The sequence below is a fragment of the Ailuropoda melanoleuca genome, chromosome 2 (genome assembly GCF_002007445.2).
Source record: "Ailuropoda melanoleuca isolate Jingjing chromosome 2, ASM200744v2, whole genome shotgun sequence".
Lineage (NCBI taxonomy): Eukaryota > Metazoa > Chordata > Mammalia > Carnivora > Ursidae > Ailuropoda > Ailuropoda melanoleuca.
In genome coordinates, this window is record NC_048219.1 from 87,813,041 (window position 1) to 87,828,119 (window position 15,079).

Here is a 15,079-nt window from a genome sequence, read left to right on the forward strand (position 1 = left end):
AAGAAGACAAAGTTCTGTAATCATTGAGCAAGTGGGGCCAAAAAGAACTAGGGATAAATTAAGGCAGTCAGCAGATCATTTTGAACTCCAGGACTTAACGGCCCAAGCTCTGAGCATCTGGCTGGAGCCATGCTACATACCAGTTGTGCAAGTTATTTCACTTTAATTTTTGAAAAATACACCAGCTGTCACAACTGCTTTAACATTTTCTGAAAGGAAACAGTATGAAGCAAGAGCTTTAAAGTCGCAAAACAGGAACTGAAAGACAAAGTCTGGTTGTGTCAAATGAAGGGAAGTGTTGATTACTTTGACTCCCTCAGTGACTCATGTTACCTAGTTACCATTTGAGCCAAGTTTTTAAGGTGTTAAACTAAGGAACATGACCACAGAAGTGGTTTCATCTCACAACCTACCAATGGGAGCAACTACACTGCAGAGAACTCAACCAGGTCCAAAATTTGGACCCTTGGGTCCTATGCTACCCTCCCTTCAACCCTCTGCTCAGGAAGGAGTGCACCAGTAGTATGTAACAGCCTTATAATGATAAAAAGCTGCCATCTCCTAGTAGGCTCCAGAACAGAGCGGCTTCCAAGCAGAAATGCACTGTTAAATGCACAGAATCCTGTTTGTACAATTAGCATTTGGTGCTCAGGGCTGGAAACCAATATGCAAACTTTGTATTTGCACATTTCCATGGTGATGCAGCTCCCTTTCAAGGCAGCTGAAAATAAAGACAGGATAGGGTTTCTGAAATTAACGTGCTTATTCTCACCTTTGCTTTAGGGAGAAGGGGGAAAAGTACCAAGAACCTCATCAGAACCCTTTAACTGTGGGTGTTAATTCTTCTAGCTCCCTCATCTGAGGAGGAGGAGATGGGGAGACAGAATAAGTGCAGTAATGAACCAGCACATAGTAACTAAAAGAAAAATCAGGACAGGGATTTTGATTGTTAAAATGTACAGGAACTACTCCAAAGTACAGCAGTAATGCATTTCAAAACCCAACACCTCTAATTTGAATGAAAGAAGGGGTTATTCGGAAGGGAACCATCCTTTGCTCTAAAGCAAATCAACTTTATGGGGCTTTTGCTTGTTAATTCACTTATATTTGCTCAGCTGACTTCCCTAAAAGGCTTGTCTAAGTGGGGGAAGGAAGACAGTCATCGATTAGAAAACACCCGTACCACACCTTGCATTTGAATAAAAGATTTATTATTTTCTTCTCAGGAAAAACAGGAAGTTAGGGAAACACACTACATTTTACAGCCCACATTAATTTGTAGTTGGTCCTAACCCTTCCTGGCACAGCTGTCAACAGATTAGCTGTTTAACCGGAACCAAGGTGTTCACCCCCAACAGAGTGCACATGACACTAGAGGATTGCATGTTTTTCCCTGAGAGAAGCATAAGACAAGTTGCTGAGAGCCAGCTTTCCAAGCAGCCCCTCCCTCTCCATTTGAGGATTTGCTTGAACTATGCAGCTAGTCAGCACTTAGAACGTGTGCCTCCTCTCCCTAGAAAACCACCCACCCTTCCCTAAAGCACTTGGGCTCCCTAAGCCCCGACAGCCCGACCCAAACTTTCAACTAAGACCCTCCTCTACATTTCAGCAGTCACACCTAGTACATTGGGAAGTGGGTTCCCTAAACTTCAATTTACATCTATGCGCTTATTTCCACAACTGGATATGGGGAGACAAGCCTTTTAGTCACCTTTACCAGCTTTTAGTCACCTTTACCAGATCTTAAGATTAATTAAAAACTACATAAAGTGCTTTTAGGTCCTTAGAGATAGACATGACATAAATAAGTGGTGCATGATCAAGAACGATAAATACATAGGTAAAAATAGCTCCAGCTAGATGACCTTATGGCTTGACGATGGGCAGGCACGGCAATCCTTCCCTATTACATTCTTAGTCATTTTATTTATGTCTACTTGAGTCCACAGACTAAAGGTCATGTTCTGTGGATGAAGCTTTCAAATGACCCTAGGTCTACTACAGAAGCTTTCTTCAGTTTACCAGTAGCTTTTACATTAACTCTTTGAGGTTTAACAGAGCCCATCCCTTTCTATAATTTTAAATGAGCATTTCTGAATGCAAAGGAACTTAGAGACTAAGTCACCTAATTTGTTGTCCCTTCCTCTGAAAATTCCTAAAGGGACTTTTAAAACTTTCCCCCAAAGATAGGATAAAGCAACAACTGAAAAAGGTACCAATTCAAGGAAAAGGGACTCCTCCCACCACATGACTGTTATGGTCATGGCACCCACTGTACTACCACCTCCCAAGAATAAAATTCATTAAGGATGAAGGTCTCTGGACTCCTGGGGTGGAGGGTGGGGGGTGAGGTGTTACATAGGGTTCATAGTGCCAAAAACTAAAAGGGCTAGTTAAGAGTTCAGGGATGGCAGGGTAAGGATGTAAGGACTGAAATAACTATCTGTATAGGGAGAACAAGCAGCAAGTATTTCAAGGAAGGACAGAAAATAAACAGTTAAGTTCGATAAAACGTCAAGTCTGAAATCCAAAGAGATGCCAATGCAAAAATCTGAAACAAAGTTTGGTAATCGTTAATAGAAATGAAACAAAAAGTATTTGTTTTATTGATATACTAGGCTTAGACCTGTGTTTAACAAGCAAGCCTAATAATAGCACCATGGTTAGACTTATAAGCCTGCTTTTCCAAGCCATCATTTTACAATTTATTAAGCACACAAGGGATCAAATATCTCTCATCCACTGATGTGATCTTTTTATATACATACTGTTAGTAAGTCCCATTTGGAACAGCTGAAAATCTTTTAGCAAAAGTTTTGAAGATGAGCTCATAAACTCAATTTAAATTTCACCAGTTAAATTAGGTCAAATGGAAGGAACTCAAATGAGTAGCCGTCCAATCAGAGCCCATTATTTTGCAAGTTACCAGCCCACACGCCTTCCCGGCCCAAAACTTAAAAACTCCACCTTGACTCAATTATTGAAAGCCCACATGTAAGGAGGTGAAAAGATGAATTTCCATTCCTCAATTTCTCAATCCCAGGTTTAAAAAAACAAAAACAAAAACTAAGGAATACTTACCAACCAGATAGGAAAATTAAAGTCTGCATAGTTATGAATCAGAATTGTTCCATTAAAACCAAGTTGTGTACAATTACACAAATTGGTTCTGTATACAATCTACAACTGACCAGCGCAAAATTTAGAATAGAAAAGCTGTAAGAAATAGATTCCTAACTACAGAAGTTGTAAATTTCAAATGGGTATGAAAAAACTAATGTACTGTGAGACTCTCCATCCCTTTACATTTCAAAGAAATAGACTTTCTGTAAAAATATATACAATTTTTACAGACAAATACATTTACAAGTTGTTTCTGCCTTAAAAACTGAGGATATTCCCATATTTGCAACTGTAATTACTGAGCCTTAAGTCAAGTATTCTTGGCCATTACTAGGCTAATGAACGAAACCACTCAAACCAAGCCAAAGTAGAACAGGTGTGAAAGTCCTGAGCACTTGGACTTTCTATTCAAGAAGTATACCTGGGAAAGCTAATGACAGACAAAAAGCTTCCCTTCAAACTCTGTTGTACAGTACTAAGGCTTCTAGTCATAGTTCTATTATCTGTAGCTTAAATCCATTTTATACAGATCAATGCCATTGTTAGTGCTTCTCTTTTAACACTATAAGAAGTTAATGAATTCTGTGGACAAATTTAATGGGACTCTATGACTAGCCTGGCTACTGGCCACTCTCCTGTTCTAGACAAGGAAATTAAGTCTCTTCAACCCTACCATCTTCACTAAATCTAAAAGTCCTCCTCCATGGCCTCCCAAAGTTGGCCTGTTGCTGAAACTGAACTTTCTTTAGACAGTGACTCTTCAAGGGGGGCTACTTTTCCCATGTATTTATTCCGGTTAGCCATAATCCTCTTGCCTTGCTTTCCTACGTTGCTAGGGTAGAACTCTCGGAGGTTACAGCCTGGACAGCTCAAAGTCCAACTTCATAAATACATTTGATTTCACAGCAGTTGTATATTGTTTTGGTGGTGCCTGGGGTTGGTTAAAAGTCAATTATTGCACTTAAAAGGCTATCTTATTAGATATGCCAAACCAGCTCCTACTCCAGCAACACCTGCAAAAGCCAGCAGCACATTTCTGATGCCACCTTCTAGGTCCTCTACATGGAAGAACTCCACAAACCCATCCTAGAAAACAAAAAAAAAGAAAAGCACATTTTCAAGTATGGGTTTCCAATGGCTTAAAAACACTATTCATAAAGAAAAGATGAATTAAAAAATCTAAAGTTCCGCCCCCTCAAAACATAATGAACCAATTACTATTTACCCACGCTACAAAAGACACATTCAATTAAAGGGGGGGGGTTGCAGCGCAGCTCTCAGAAATGTAGTTACTATCATCCTCATGTGATTCTTATTTTTTCATAATTTGAATCCACCGAAAAGTATCCAGCTAAATTACAATACCAAAAGCAAAAGACTCAACAACCAGTAAAACAGCCTACAGAAAACCGGATTTTTGATGCAACAATTCAAAAGTCATACCACTATCGACTTAAATCAACGTCAGGCAAACAGAGATCCTACGTTGGAGCCTGAAACCTGAGTTGTGCATCATAAAAAGCTTTAGATAGCCCCAGACTTTCTCTATAAAATCCTTCATTCAGATAGCCCCAGACTTTCTCTATAAAATCCTTCATTCCAAGACCCCTCTTCAATCTTAAAACAAACTTACCCAGCCTCTTTGTTTGACTAGCCAGTCTCGTTTTGTCCTTACGAGAACATCTGTGATGCTTTCTGCTAATGGTTCGATGCAGCCTTCTTGGTTTATACTCTTCAAGTGTTTGGCCACAAAGGCACCAAAAGAAATAAGAGTCACAATCCTGCCCCAGTTTGTTACTCCGTCACTGAAAACATGGACCATCACTCGAGACAAAGATTTGACATCGTCTTCATTTTTGATGTCCAGTTTCCGAAGCATGCCTGAGAGGAAGAAAAGCATGCAGGTTCTCACGGCCTCCTTTGTCTAAACCAGGGCATGATTCGTCTGCCCACCCACGGCGGGGGAAATCGCTATTCGGGGTCTATAGAACTCAGGCCGACCCCAGTTGAAAACTGACATCCCACCCTTTCCGGGCTTTGAACAGAGCTGCCATTTCCAAAAGAATTAAGATGGGCGGAAACAATGACTCACGGCCAGAAAATTCTGGTTTCAGAAATAGATTGCGAGTCGTTTCAACACTGACTTGTTTTCGGTTTCCACCCACCTTTGGTGGGTGAGTCCAGGGACAGGTGAAACAAGGCAATGCAGCCTCCGCGACCAACCCCCTTACCTTGGAAGGCCGTCTCGTGGTTGCGCTGTACCCCGTCCCCGACCCGTCGGAGGGTCTCTAACGCCTTCCGGCTGGCCGCCCCAGACCCGCCCAGCGGTTTCGCGTCCTTGGCGCCTGTTGCCTGCTCCCGAAGGTACCGAGAGATAATCTCCAGCGACTGCCGGTACAACTCGTCTTCCTCCTCCTCTGCTGGGGGTGGCGTCGAGGGCAGTGAGCCGTCCGTACAAGGGCCACCGCTGGCCTCCCCGACCAACTCCAGCAAAGGCAGGACAGCCGGCCGCTTCCCCAAAGGTTCCGGCTCGTACCCGTCCAGCTCCTCTTCGGGCGACATGATGGCGTCGGCGGCTGGGCCTTCCATCTCTTCAGGCGGCGACGCGCGGCGGGTGGGCTCGAGGAACAGTAGCCTCGGGGGGGTCGCCGTGACGTCGGGACCCTCGGCGCCAATGGGCGAGGGCCGCGCGACCCTCCGGGCGTCCGGCGCGAGAGTGGCCGGGGGACTAGCGCCGGCGCTTCCGCCAATCACCGCACCGGCTTCCCCTCCCCCTATCTCCCTCCGGGCCGTGGCCTCCTTCCCCGAAGCCAAAAGCCGCCCTCCCGATGAGGCGGCGCCGCCGCTGCCGGCCCCCAACCCGGCCCCCCCACAGTAGAGGTTGAGTCCGATTACTGCGTTTCTTTTGAGGCCAAACATCGCAAGCTGCCGAGGCCGTCGCCGCCGCCGCCGCCTCCTGGGTGAGAAAAGTGGGGGACGGCCCCGACTCCTCAGTGGAAGGAAGCGGAAGTAGGACTGTGAGAGGAGCTTCTATATCGTGGTTTTAGGGCCAGTCCTACGGTGGCGTCAGCAAGTTAAAAAAAAAAAATGTAGTCCCATAAAAGGGGAAAGGGGCGGGAGCTTCCGGAGAGTTGCGCACGGCACCTCACCAGCCGGTAGAGGTAGGGGCGGAGCTTAAGGACTGGGCGGGGTCTTCCGGCGCTCGAGGGGAGCGCGGGTCGTTACGTAAGGGCAGCTGGGACGCTTTTGCTTGGTGGGCTGCAGTTCTTCCCAGACTCCCGACTGGGTTTGCTAATTAATGGTTTCCTCGCTGCTTCCCAGAGTCCTGGTTTGTGAGCCTCCGCTGTTGTTTCTGTGGCACAGGTTTTTTTTTCCGGTACCAAAGTCTTAACCCATTGAATCACTCAGAGATGGAGGAAAGGGAATGGGGCAGTTCTGGCATGGCTGGGGAACAACAGTCTAGATAATACGGGTACTTAAGACGGTACTGTTGGCAACACGCAGTGATTTTGCACAACTTTTGCTCTCAGTCCAACAATGTTTGGAAATGGGGACGCTCCAAGAACTGACCCATGGATCATTTATATGTAAGTTGACTAAACGAAATTGTTCTGTCCCTGGTTAAGTTTTATTCCTGCCTCCCTACTTGCTTTCTCTCATCCCCTATCTCTGCAGTCTCTGGTTATTTACATGTAAGCTTTACCCTGTTAGCATCTCTTCTGAGACTCATGACACTTTTTTTTTTTTAATTGAGTGTGAGGCACTTTTGATTCTAGGGGTAAAACCTCTTAAGGAAAGGGATCCTGCTATATGCCATATATGTAAGTTAACATTAATGGAAGCAACCCCTTTTTTTGTTAAAAATATCTGTAGAAATAATAATAGCTCAAATTCAGGAGCCAGGTGTTTGAGGGACATAAGCTGGAAAGGTGAGCAAGGTTCCTGTTCCGCAAAATATCACAGATTAATAAGGAGATAGGGCACCCATATTATGTATTTGGGCAAGACCTAGAACCATGGAGATTTATAATATGTGGCAGAGAGGATGGAGAGAATTATCCTGTGGTTGTAATGAATAAGAAATGGTTTCTCTAAACTGGGCAGCCACTCTGGACAACAGTGTGGAGGTGCCTCAAAAACCTAAAAATAGAAATACCCTATGATCCAGCAATTGCATTACTAGGCATTTACCCAAAGGATATAAAAATACAGATTCAGAGGGATATATGCACCCTGATGCTTATAGCAGCATTATCAACAATAGCCAAACTATGGAAAGAGCCCAAATGTCCATCGACTGATAAATGGATAAAGAAAATGTGTGTACACACACACACACACACACACACACACACTGGAATATTACTCAGCCGTCAAAAATGAAATCTCGCCATTTACAACAACGTGGGTGGAGCTAGAATGTATTATGCTAAGTGAAATAAGTCAATCAGAGAAAGACAAATACCATATAATTTCACTGACATGTGGAATTTAAGAAACAAAACAGATGAACATATGGGAAGTGGGGGGAAGGAAACGGAAACAAACCATAAAGAGACTCTTAATGATAGAGAACAAACTGAGGGTTGATGGAGGGAGGTGGGTGGGGGATGGGCTAGATGCATCATGGGCATTAAAGAGGGCACTTTTGATGAGCACTGGATGTTGTATGTAAGTGATGAATCACTGAATTCTCCTCAAACCAATACTGCACTGTATGTTAATTAACATTTAAAAAAAATATAATGGTCTAATTTAAGAAACTTGTAATCTTACACAGTACTACGAGGATGGAATACATGCTCTATAGGAGGCGTCAACAATTTATTTTTGGAGTTGAGAGGCTGGAAAAATCACTTGGGTAGGAGAGCTAGATGACCTTATGGAAGAGGTAGCTTTTTTAGTGGGCTTTCTAGAATGCAATTTTATCAGATACACAAGGAAAGAGAGATTGAGGAAACAGCAAGTGCAAATGCTTTTTCTTTTTAAAGGCTGAAAAAGGAAATGCATTGCTGGTTTCATTTAAGTTTATAGCTAGAAATCTCGTGCTCAGCATTCCTACTGCATTTCCTCAGTTCACTCTCCTATGATCCAAGATGACTATTGTACACGTTCTCTTCTGTCCCTAAACCTCCAATGTTCCCTCCTGCCCTCCTCATTCTCAGCTGTTTAACTTACTTCACTGAGAAAATGGAAGCAATCAGAAGAGAAAAACTTCATTTCACACTACCAAATCTACAAATTTACTCCTTCCACCATTCTGCCTGCTTTTTGTGTGGTTAAAATAAATGAACCTTTCCTGCTATCTCAGATCAGCCTCTTCGCTTGTGCATTAGATCCCACTTCTTTGCCTCAAATACTTGCAGTTATCCCTTTACGTTCTTTTTTTTTTTTTAAGATTTTATTTTTAGAGAAAGTATGCACATGTGTAAGTAGGGCAGAGGGGGAAGGAGAGGGAGAGAAAATCTGAAGCAGAGTCCATGCTGATCATGGAGCTCGATGCAGGGCTTGATCTTACTATCTTAAGATCATGACCTAGGCCGAAACCAAGAGTCAGACACCTACCAGACTGAGCCACTCAGTCTGTCCCTTTACATTCTTGTATCAACTTCTCTCTGTTGAATCATTCCCGCCAACATACAAACCTGATGTTCTCTCTCACATCCTCAAAAAGCCTTCCCTAGAACCCAGATTCTTTGATTCCCTCCTTTATAGCAAACATCTTCAACCTTCTTACCAGCTTTCTCTCTTGAACCCACCCCATCAAGCCTACATTCTCACCATTCCACTGAAACCATTCTTGTCATCAATGACCTCCACATGGGCAAATTCTAGGGGTCAATTTGCAGTCCTCTTTTTTTTCTTTTCTTTTTTTTTTTTTAAGATTTTATTTATTGGGGTGCCTGGGTGGCACAGTCGTTAAGCGTCTGCCTTCAGCTCAGGGCATGATCCCAGTGTTCTGGGATTGAGCCCCACATCAGGCTCCTCTGCTGGGAGCCTGCTTCTTCCTCTCCCACTCCCCCTGCTTGTTCCCTCTTTTGCTGGCTGTCTCTCTCTGTCAAATAAATAAATAAAATCTTTAAAAAAAAAAAGGATTGTATTTATTTATTTGACAGAGAAGAGAGACAGCCAGAGAGAGAGGGAACACAAGCAGGGGGAGTGGGAGAGGAAGAAGCAGGCTCCCAGTGGAGCAGGGAGCCCGACGTGGGGCTCGATCCCAGGACCCTGGGATCATGCCCCGAGCCGAAGGCAGACGCTTAATGACTGAGCCACCCAGGCACCCCTGCAGTCCGCATTTTACTTGACCTTTCACAGTATTTGATGTGGTTGATCATTCCCTTCTTGAAACACTTCATTTATGTGTTTTTTCGGGCACCACACTCTCCTGGTTTTCCTTTTTCCACCCTGGCTACTCTTCAGTTTCATTCATCTCTTCCACTTGCTGTCCACTTAATGGGGACATTACAGAGGGACTGTGTTTCCCTCTGTAACCCTAGCCATGCCTAGACCCTCCATTGTTGAATGGATGAATCTGAATGTTTACTAATATGGGATATATAAAGGCTAGAAAAGTGGGATGGGGTAATATTACTGAGTGCTTTGAGAGCCAATGAGCTTTGAACTTTTCTAGGCAGTTGGGATCCACTGAGCACTAGAGTACTGTGATATATGCTCTAATTTAGGTTCAATATTCTAATTGTGGGTTTTAGAGTGGATTGAATGAAAAAGGATTGGAAGCAAATAAATTAGAAGGTACTACAATAATGTAGGCAAGAATTATGGGTGAACTGTGCTTGTGATGATAGTGGAAATGAAGAGGATGACATGGAGAGACACTGTGGAGGCAGAGTTTATAGTGCTTGATGACTAAGAGGATGACAGAAGCGTGTGTGACATTATCATAATGTAGACATCCATATTACACAAGATTAACAGGTAGACCACCTTCCAGACTTCTGCGGACTGCCCTAGTGAACCACTAATCTCACCAGTAGGAGAAAGGGTCTGTATGGCTTAGAAGCAAGGAGTTAGTGCACCTGGGTGGCTCCGTTGGTTAAGCACTGCTTTTGGCTCAAGTCATGGTCCTGGATTCCTGGGATTGAGTTCCACATCAGGCTCCCCGCTCAGCAGGGAGTCTGCTTCTCCCTCTGACCCTCCCCCCTCTCATGCTCACTCTCAAATAAATAAATAAAATCTTAAAAAAAAAAAAAAAGCAGCAGCAGCAGCAAGGAGTCCAGGATATCTGGGAGGTCCTGTCCTCAGGGAATTTGAGTTCACTTAGGACTTCTGACCCCTAGTATTGTTCAGAGTCACAGTAACCTCTGGATTTGTGTACACACCCTATCAAGAATGGTTCTTGTTCTTAGGATAACTATTTTGGCCACAGTCCTGACCCTCAGTAGAAAACCATTGTTGAAATCCTGACTGTGCCAATCTTTTTTTGTAGGCAAGTATTAAATCCTTTGAAACTTCCCCAAACTGTGAGCACATTTCCTCTTCAAAATGTGCCTTTGTTTCAGAGAATTCATTTACATCATTTCTTTTAAAATAGGAAAAAAAAATAGGTCCCAGTGTAGGAACTAAGATGTATTCTTTTGTTGTTGTTTGTTTGTTTGAGAGAGTGTAAGTTGGATGTGGGGAGGGCAGAGAGAGAGAATCTTAATAAATAAAATCTTTTAAAAAATGGGGTGCCTGGGTGGCTCAGTCAGTTGAGCTTGGACTCTTGATTTCAATTCTGTCATGATCTCAGGGTTGTGGGGTCAAGCCCCATGTTGAGCCCCACATCGGGCTCCATGCTCAGCACGGAGACTACTTAGGATTCTCTTTCCTCTCCCTCTGCCCCTGCCCTCACCCTGCTCTCTCTCTAAATAAATAAAAAATTTTAAGGATTTACTTTTGGGGGGGGGAGGGGCAGAGGGAGAGAGAGATCTCCAGCTGACTCCCTGCTGAGTGTAGGGCTTGACTCCACGACCCTGAGATCATGACAGAACTGAAATCAAGTGTCCCATGCTCAACTGACTGAGCCACTCAGGTGCCCCAGAACTAAGATGTATTCTAATAACCTTGTTCTCCATCTTTTGGGGCCTGAAATTTGGTGTACTTAATATTTCATGTTGCCTTTCCCCTTCTGTAATGAAAAAACTCTTGCTCTCATCCTTATTGCCTCTCCTAATTATTCATTCCTCTTACTCCTTAGGCTGGGAAAGCAGTATTTTTTTTTTAAGATTTTATTTCTTTATTTGAGAGAGAAAGTGAGAGAGCATGATCTGGGAGGAGCGGCAGAGGGAGAGGGAGAAGCAGGCTCCCTGCCGAGTAGGGAGCCCAACTCGGGGCTTGATCCCAGTACCCCGGGATCATGACCTGAGCTGGAGGCAGACGCTTAACTGACTGAGCCTCCCAGGCACCCCCCTTTTATTTATATATATATATATATAAAACTTGAATTTTGAGAGGATCTCAACTCTGCTGATAGAAATTTCCAGAATTACTGGAGCACCTGTTCTCTTCCTCTAAGGTGAGGCTAATCTTTTGCCTTTAAGCTCTAAGGCCCCTTTATGCCACACTATTTCTTTTTTTACACATTTCAAATTTTTATTTACCTTAATAATAAATTAACAGAATGGCAAAACTGATTCTGTGAAGATACGAAAATTGAGGTTTATATTTTTAGAAAAAGAACTGCTGAAGAAGGATGCTAAATTAGGTACAAAAGCAGTTAATGTCCTATAGGGCAATAAACTATAACTTTTGGGTTTGTCTTTTTTTTTAAGATTTATTTATTTATTTTGAGAGAGAGAGAGAGTGAGCACAAGTGGGAGGGGCAGAGGAAGAAGGAAAGAGACTCTCAAGCGGACTCCGAGCTGAGCATGAAGCCCACTGCAGGGCTCAATCCCAGGACCCTGAGATCATGACCTGAGCCGAAACCGAGTCATTCAGCCAACAGCGCCCCTGGGGTTATCTTCTTTAGTAGACAAGAAAAAAAATCACTGCACGTTACCCTCTAACTTTTGAAGGTTGTAAACCTTTTGGGTGCTAATCAAACAAAATTATATTCCCCAAGATAAATTGGTGACCCTCAGGCAGATTTCCTGAAAATGCTCTAGCACGATGTTAAAAGATCACATAGTCATTTTTTGGCCTTATTTCTAAGGTGTGCATAATTTTTCTTAAACAGTCCCTCCCCCCTGTGACCATATTCTCTAATGGTTATTTTTGCTTGTACACTAAAATGGTTGATCTCCTGTTTTTTTGTCAAAATCATTAATTGAACTTCTTGCTTAGTTGGCCATTTTCTACACTTCGTACTGCATATCATACTCTTTCACACCGTGCCTTCGGCATCAGTATTTTCCTACCCTTCCATCACAACACTGTAATTGTCATCTTTGCCTACAGGATTACAATTTCAGACTCTAGTCCCCACAGGTTAAACTAGCATATAACTAGGTTTCAGTTGCCTCTCAGAAGGTGTGACAAACATTGCTAGTTGCCTTGTCCAGTATTCATTCTTCTTCCTTTTTGCTGACAGAACCCAAAGTTGGCATGGTGGTTCCATTGTGATTAGGAACTCCTATAGCTACTAATATGTTGTTCTGGTATCCTCATATGTGCTTTTTTTACTTCATGGACCAAGATGGCTAGCTTCACCCATGTTACCTGCATTCCAACTAGCAGGAAGGAGAAAAGAGAAGGCAAATGGCATCTAATTTCCTTTAATGACACTTCCCATAAATTGCATACTATTTTTGTTATTATCACGTTAGCCAGAAATTAGTCACATGATCTCTTACCTGCAAAGGAGGCTATGAAGTATAGTCTATTCTGAGTGTCTCTGTGCCCAGCTAAAAATTGGGGATTCTATTATTATAGAAGAAAGGAAGCACAGCTAGCAGATTCTACCACTATGTGCAAAACTATGTAGAGAAAATTATAAAACTCTATTAAAATACATTTTAAAAACCCAAATAGAGACATAAACCATGTTCCCATGTAGATGGACTCATAATTGTAAAAATCAGTTCTCCTTCAAACTGATATACATATTGAGTGCAATTCCAAATAAGGAGCTGGGTAATTGATTCTGAAACTCATAGGGAAGAACAAAGGGCCAAGATTAGCCAAGACATTCTTGAAAGAAAAAGAAAAAGAAAAAAAAAAAAGGAACAACAAGACAGGTAGCCATGCTGGACATCATGACTTATGAGTCTATAGAGAAAAAAAAAGTGTGGTATTTGCAGGGATAGACCAATACATTAATATAACAGAATAGAGGACCCCAGTAGACTTATGTGTCTATGGAAATTTGGTAACAGAAGCAGCATTGCAGATCAGTAGGGAAAAGACAGATTGATCAATACATGGAGCTAGGACACTGGATATTTTTATGGAAAACAATAAAGCTGGATCTCTGCCTCATACCATGTATAAAAAAAATATTCCAGGTGGATTGAAACTGAAAACATTATATATATAGGAGAATATTTTGTGAACTCAGTGTAGGAAAAGAGTTATCAAACAATATAAAAAGCAGTAACCACAGAGGAAAAAATTGGCAAATACAATGACATTAAAATGAAAACATGTTTGGTGCTAAAAGTAGACTTATGAGCAAAATACATAAGCGCCCAGAGGAGGGAAAAATGCCTTGTTTAAACTTTGCCTTGGGAGAAAGTGATTTTGAGGTAGGTTTTGAACTGTGTGTGAGTGTTCACTGGGAGTACGTCAGGCAAAACATTCTAAGCCGAGAGAAGAACCTTTGCAAAGGTTCAGAGCCAAAACAGTGTGGCGTGTTCAAGGATCTGCCACAGTGAAGTGTACAGTAGAGAGGGGCTGCATGGCAGCACAGCCTTTCAAATCAAATCAACTCAGCTCTGCCAAGTACCGCTTCAGTGACCTCGCCCAATTATTTAGTTTCTTTTTTTTCTTTTTTTTTTTTTTTTTCACANTTTTTTTTTTTTTACAGATTTATTTATTTTAGAAAGAGAACGTGTGAGTGAGCGGGGGGAGGGGCAGAGGCAGATGGAGAGAATCTCACGCAGACTCCCTGCTGAGCACAGAGCCCAGCATGGGACTTGATGCCATGACCCTGAGATCATGACCTGGGCCAAAACCAAGAGTCAGACAGACACTGAACCACCTGAGCCACCCAGGTGCCGCTACTTTCTTTTTTCTTTTTCTTTTTCTTTTTTTTTTTTTTTTTTTTACAAATTTTTCGTTTGAAGNCAAATTTATCGATTGAAGTATAGTTAATATATTAGTTTCAGGTCTGCAGCATAGTGATTTAAAAATCATATACATTACAAAATGCTCACCATGATAAGTGTAGTTATTTTTCATCACCATATGAAGTTTTTACAGTATTATTGACTATATTCCTTATGCTGTACTTTTCACTCCTGTGACTTACTCATTTTATAATTGGAAGTTTGTACTTCTTAATCCTCTTCACCTGTTTTGCCCATCTCCCACTCCCCCTCTCTTTGGTAACCACCAATTTGTTCTATATTTATGAGTCTGTTTCTGTGTTTTGTTTTGGTCATTTGTTTTTTAGATTCTACATATAAGTGAAATATATGGTATTTATTTTTCTCAGTCTGACTTCACTTAACATAAAACCTTCTAGGTCTATCCCTGTTGTCCCGAATAACAAAATTCATCCTTTTTTATGGCTGAGTAATATTCCATTATGTACATATACCACAATTTCTTTATCTAGTCATCCATTAATGGACACTTAGGTTGTTTCCATATCTTAGCTATTGTAAATGATGCTGCAATGAACATAGGGGTGCATATATCTTTTTGAATAAGTGTTTTTGTTTTCTTCAGGTAAATACTCAGAAGTGAATTTACTGGGTTGTATGGCATTTCTACTTTTAATTTTTTTTTTTTTTAAGATTTTATTTATTTATTTGACAGAGATAGAGACAGCCAGCGAGAGAGGGAACACAAGCAG

At 42.1% G+C, this 15,079-nt stretch overlaps 1 protein-coding gene across 1 annotated transcript; it reads right to left on the minus strand.

Annotated features, from left to right (window-relative positions):
* Window positions 1-1,189: 1,189 nt before the first annotated feature.
* On the minus strand, window positions 1,190-6,144 carry MCL1 (MCL1 apoptosis regulator, BCL2 family member). Its single transcript, XM_011225158.3, has 3 exons — window positions 5,355-6,144; window positions 4,757-5,004; window positions 1,190-4,209 (listed from the first exon to the last, which is right to left on the minus strand). Exons 1-3 carry the CDS (start codon window positions 6,040-6,042, stop codon window positions 4,093-4,095), a joined length of 1,053 nt encoding a protein of 350 aa, XP_011223460.2. The 5' UTR covers window positions 6,043-6,144; the 3' UTR covers window positions 1,190-4,092.
* Between the last annotated feature and the right edge of the window lie 8,935 nt (window positions 6,145-15,079).

Excerpts from the sequence above, each read along its gene's own strand:
- MCL1 (XM_011225158.3), bottom strand. The coding sequence starts at position 6,042 with ATGTTTGGCCTCAAAAGAAACGCAGTAATCGGACTCAACCTCTACTGT. Across the intron at positions 5,005-5,354 it reads CCACGAGACGGCCTTCCAAG|GCATGCTTCGGAAACTGGAC; the intron begins GTAAGGGGGTTG and ends TCTTCCTCTCAG. Across the intron at positions 4,210-4,756 it reads TAGTCAAACAAAGAGGCTGG|GATGGGTTTGTGGAGTTCTT; the intron begins GTAAGTTTGTTT and ends TTTGTTTTCTAG.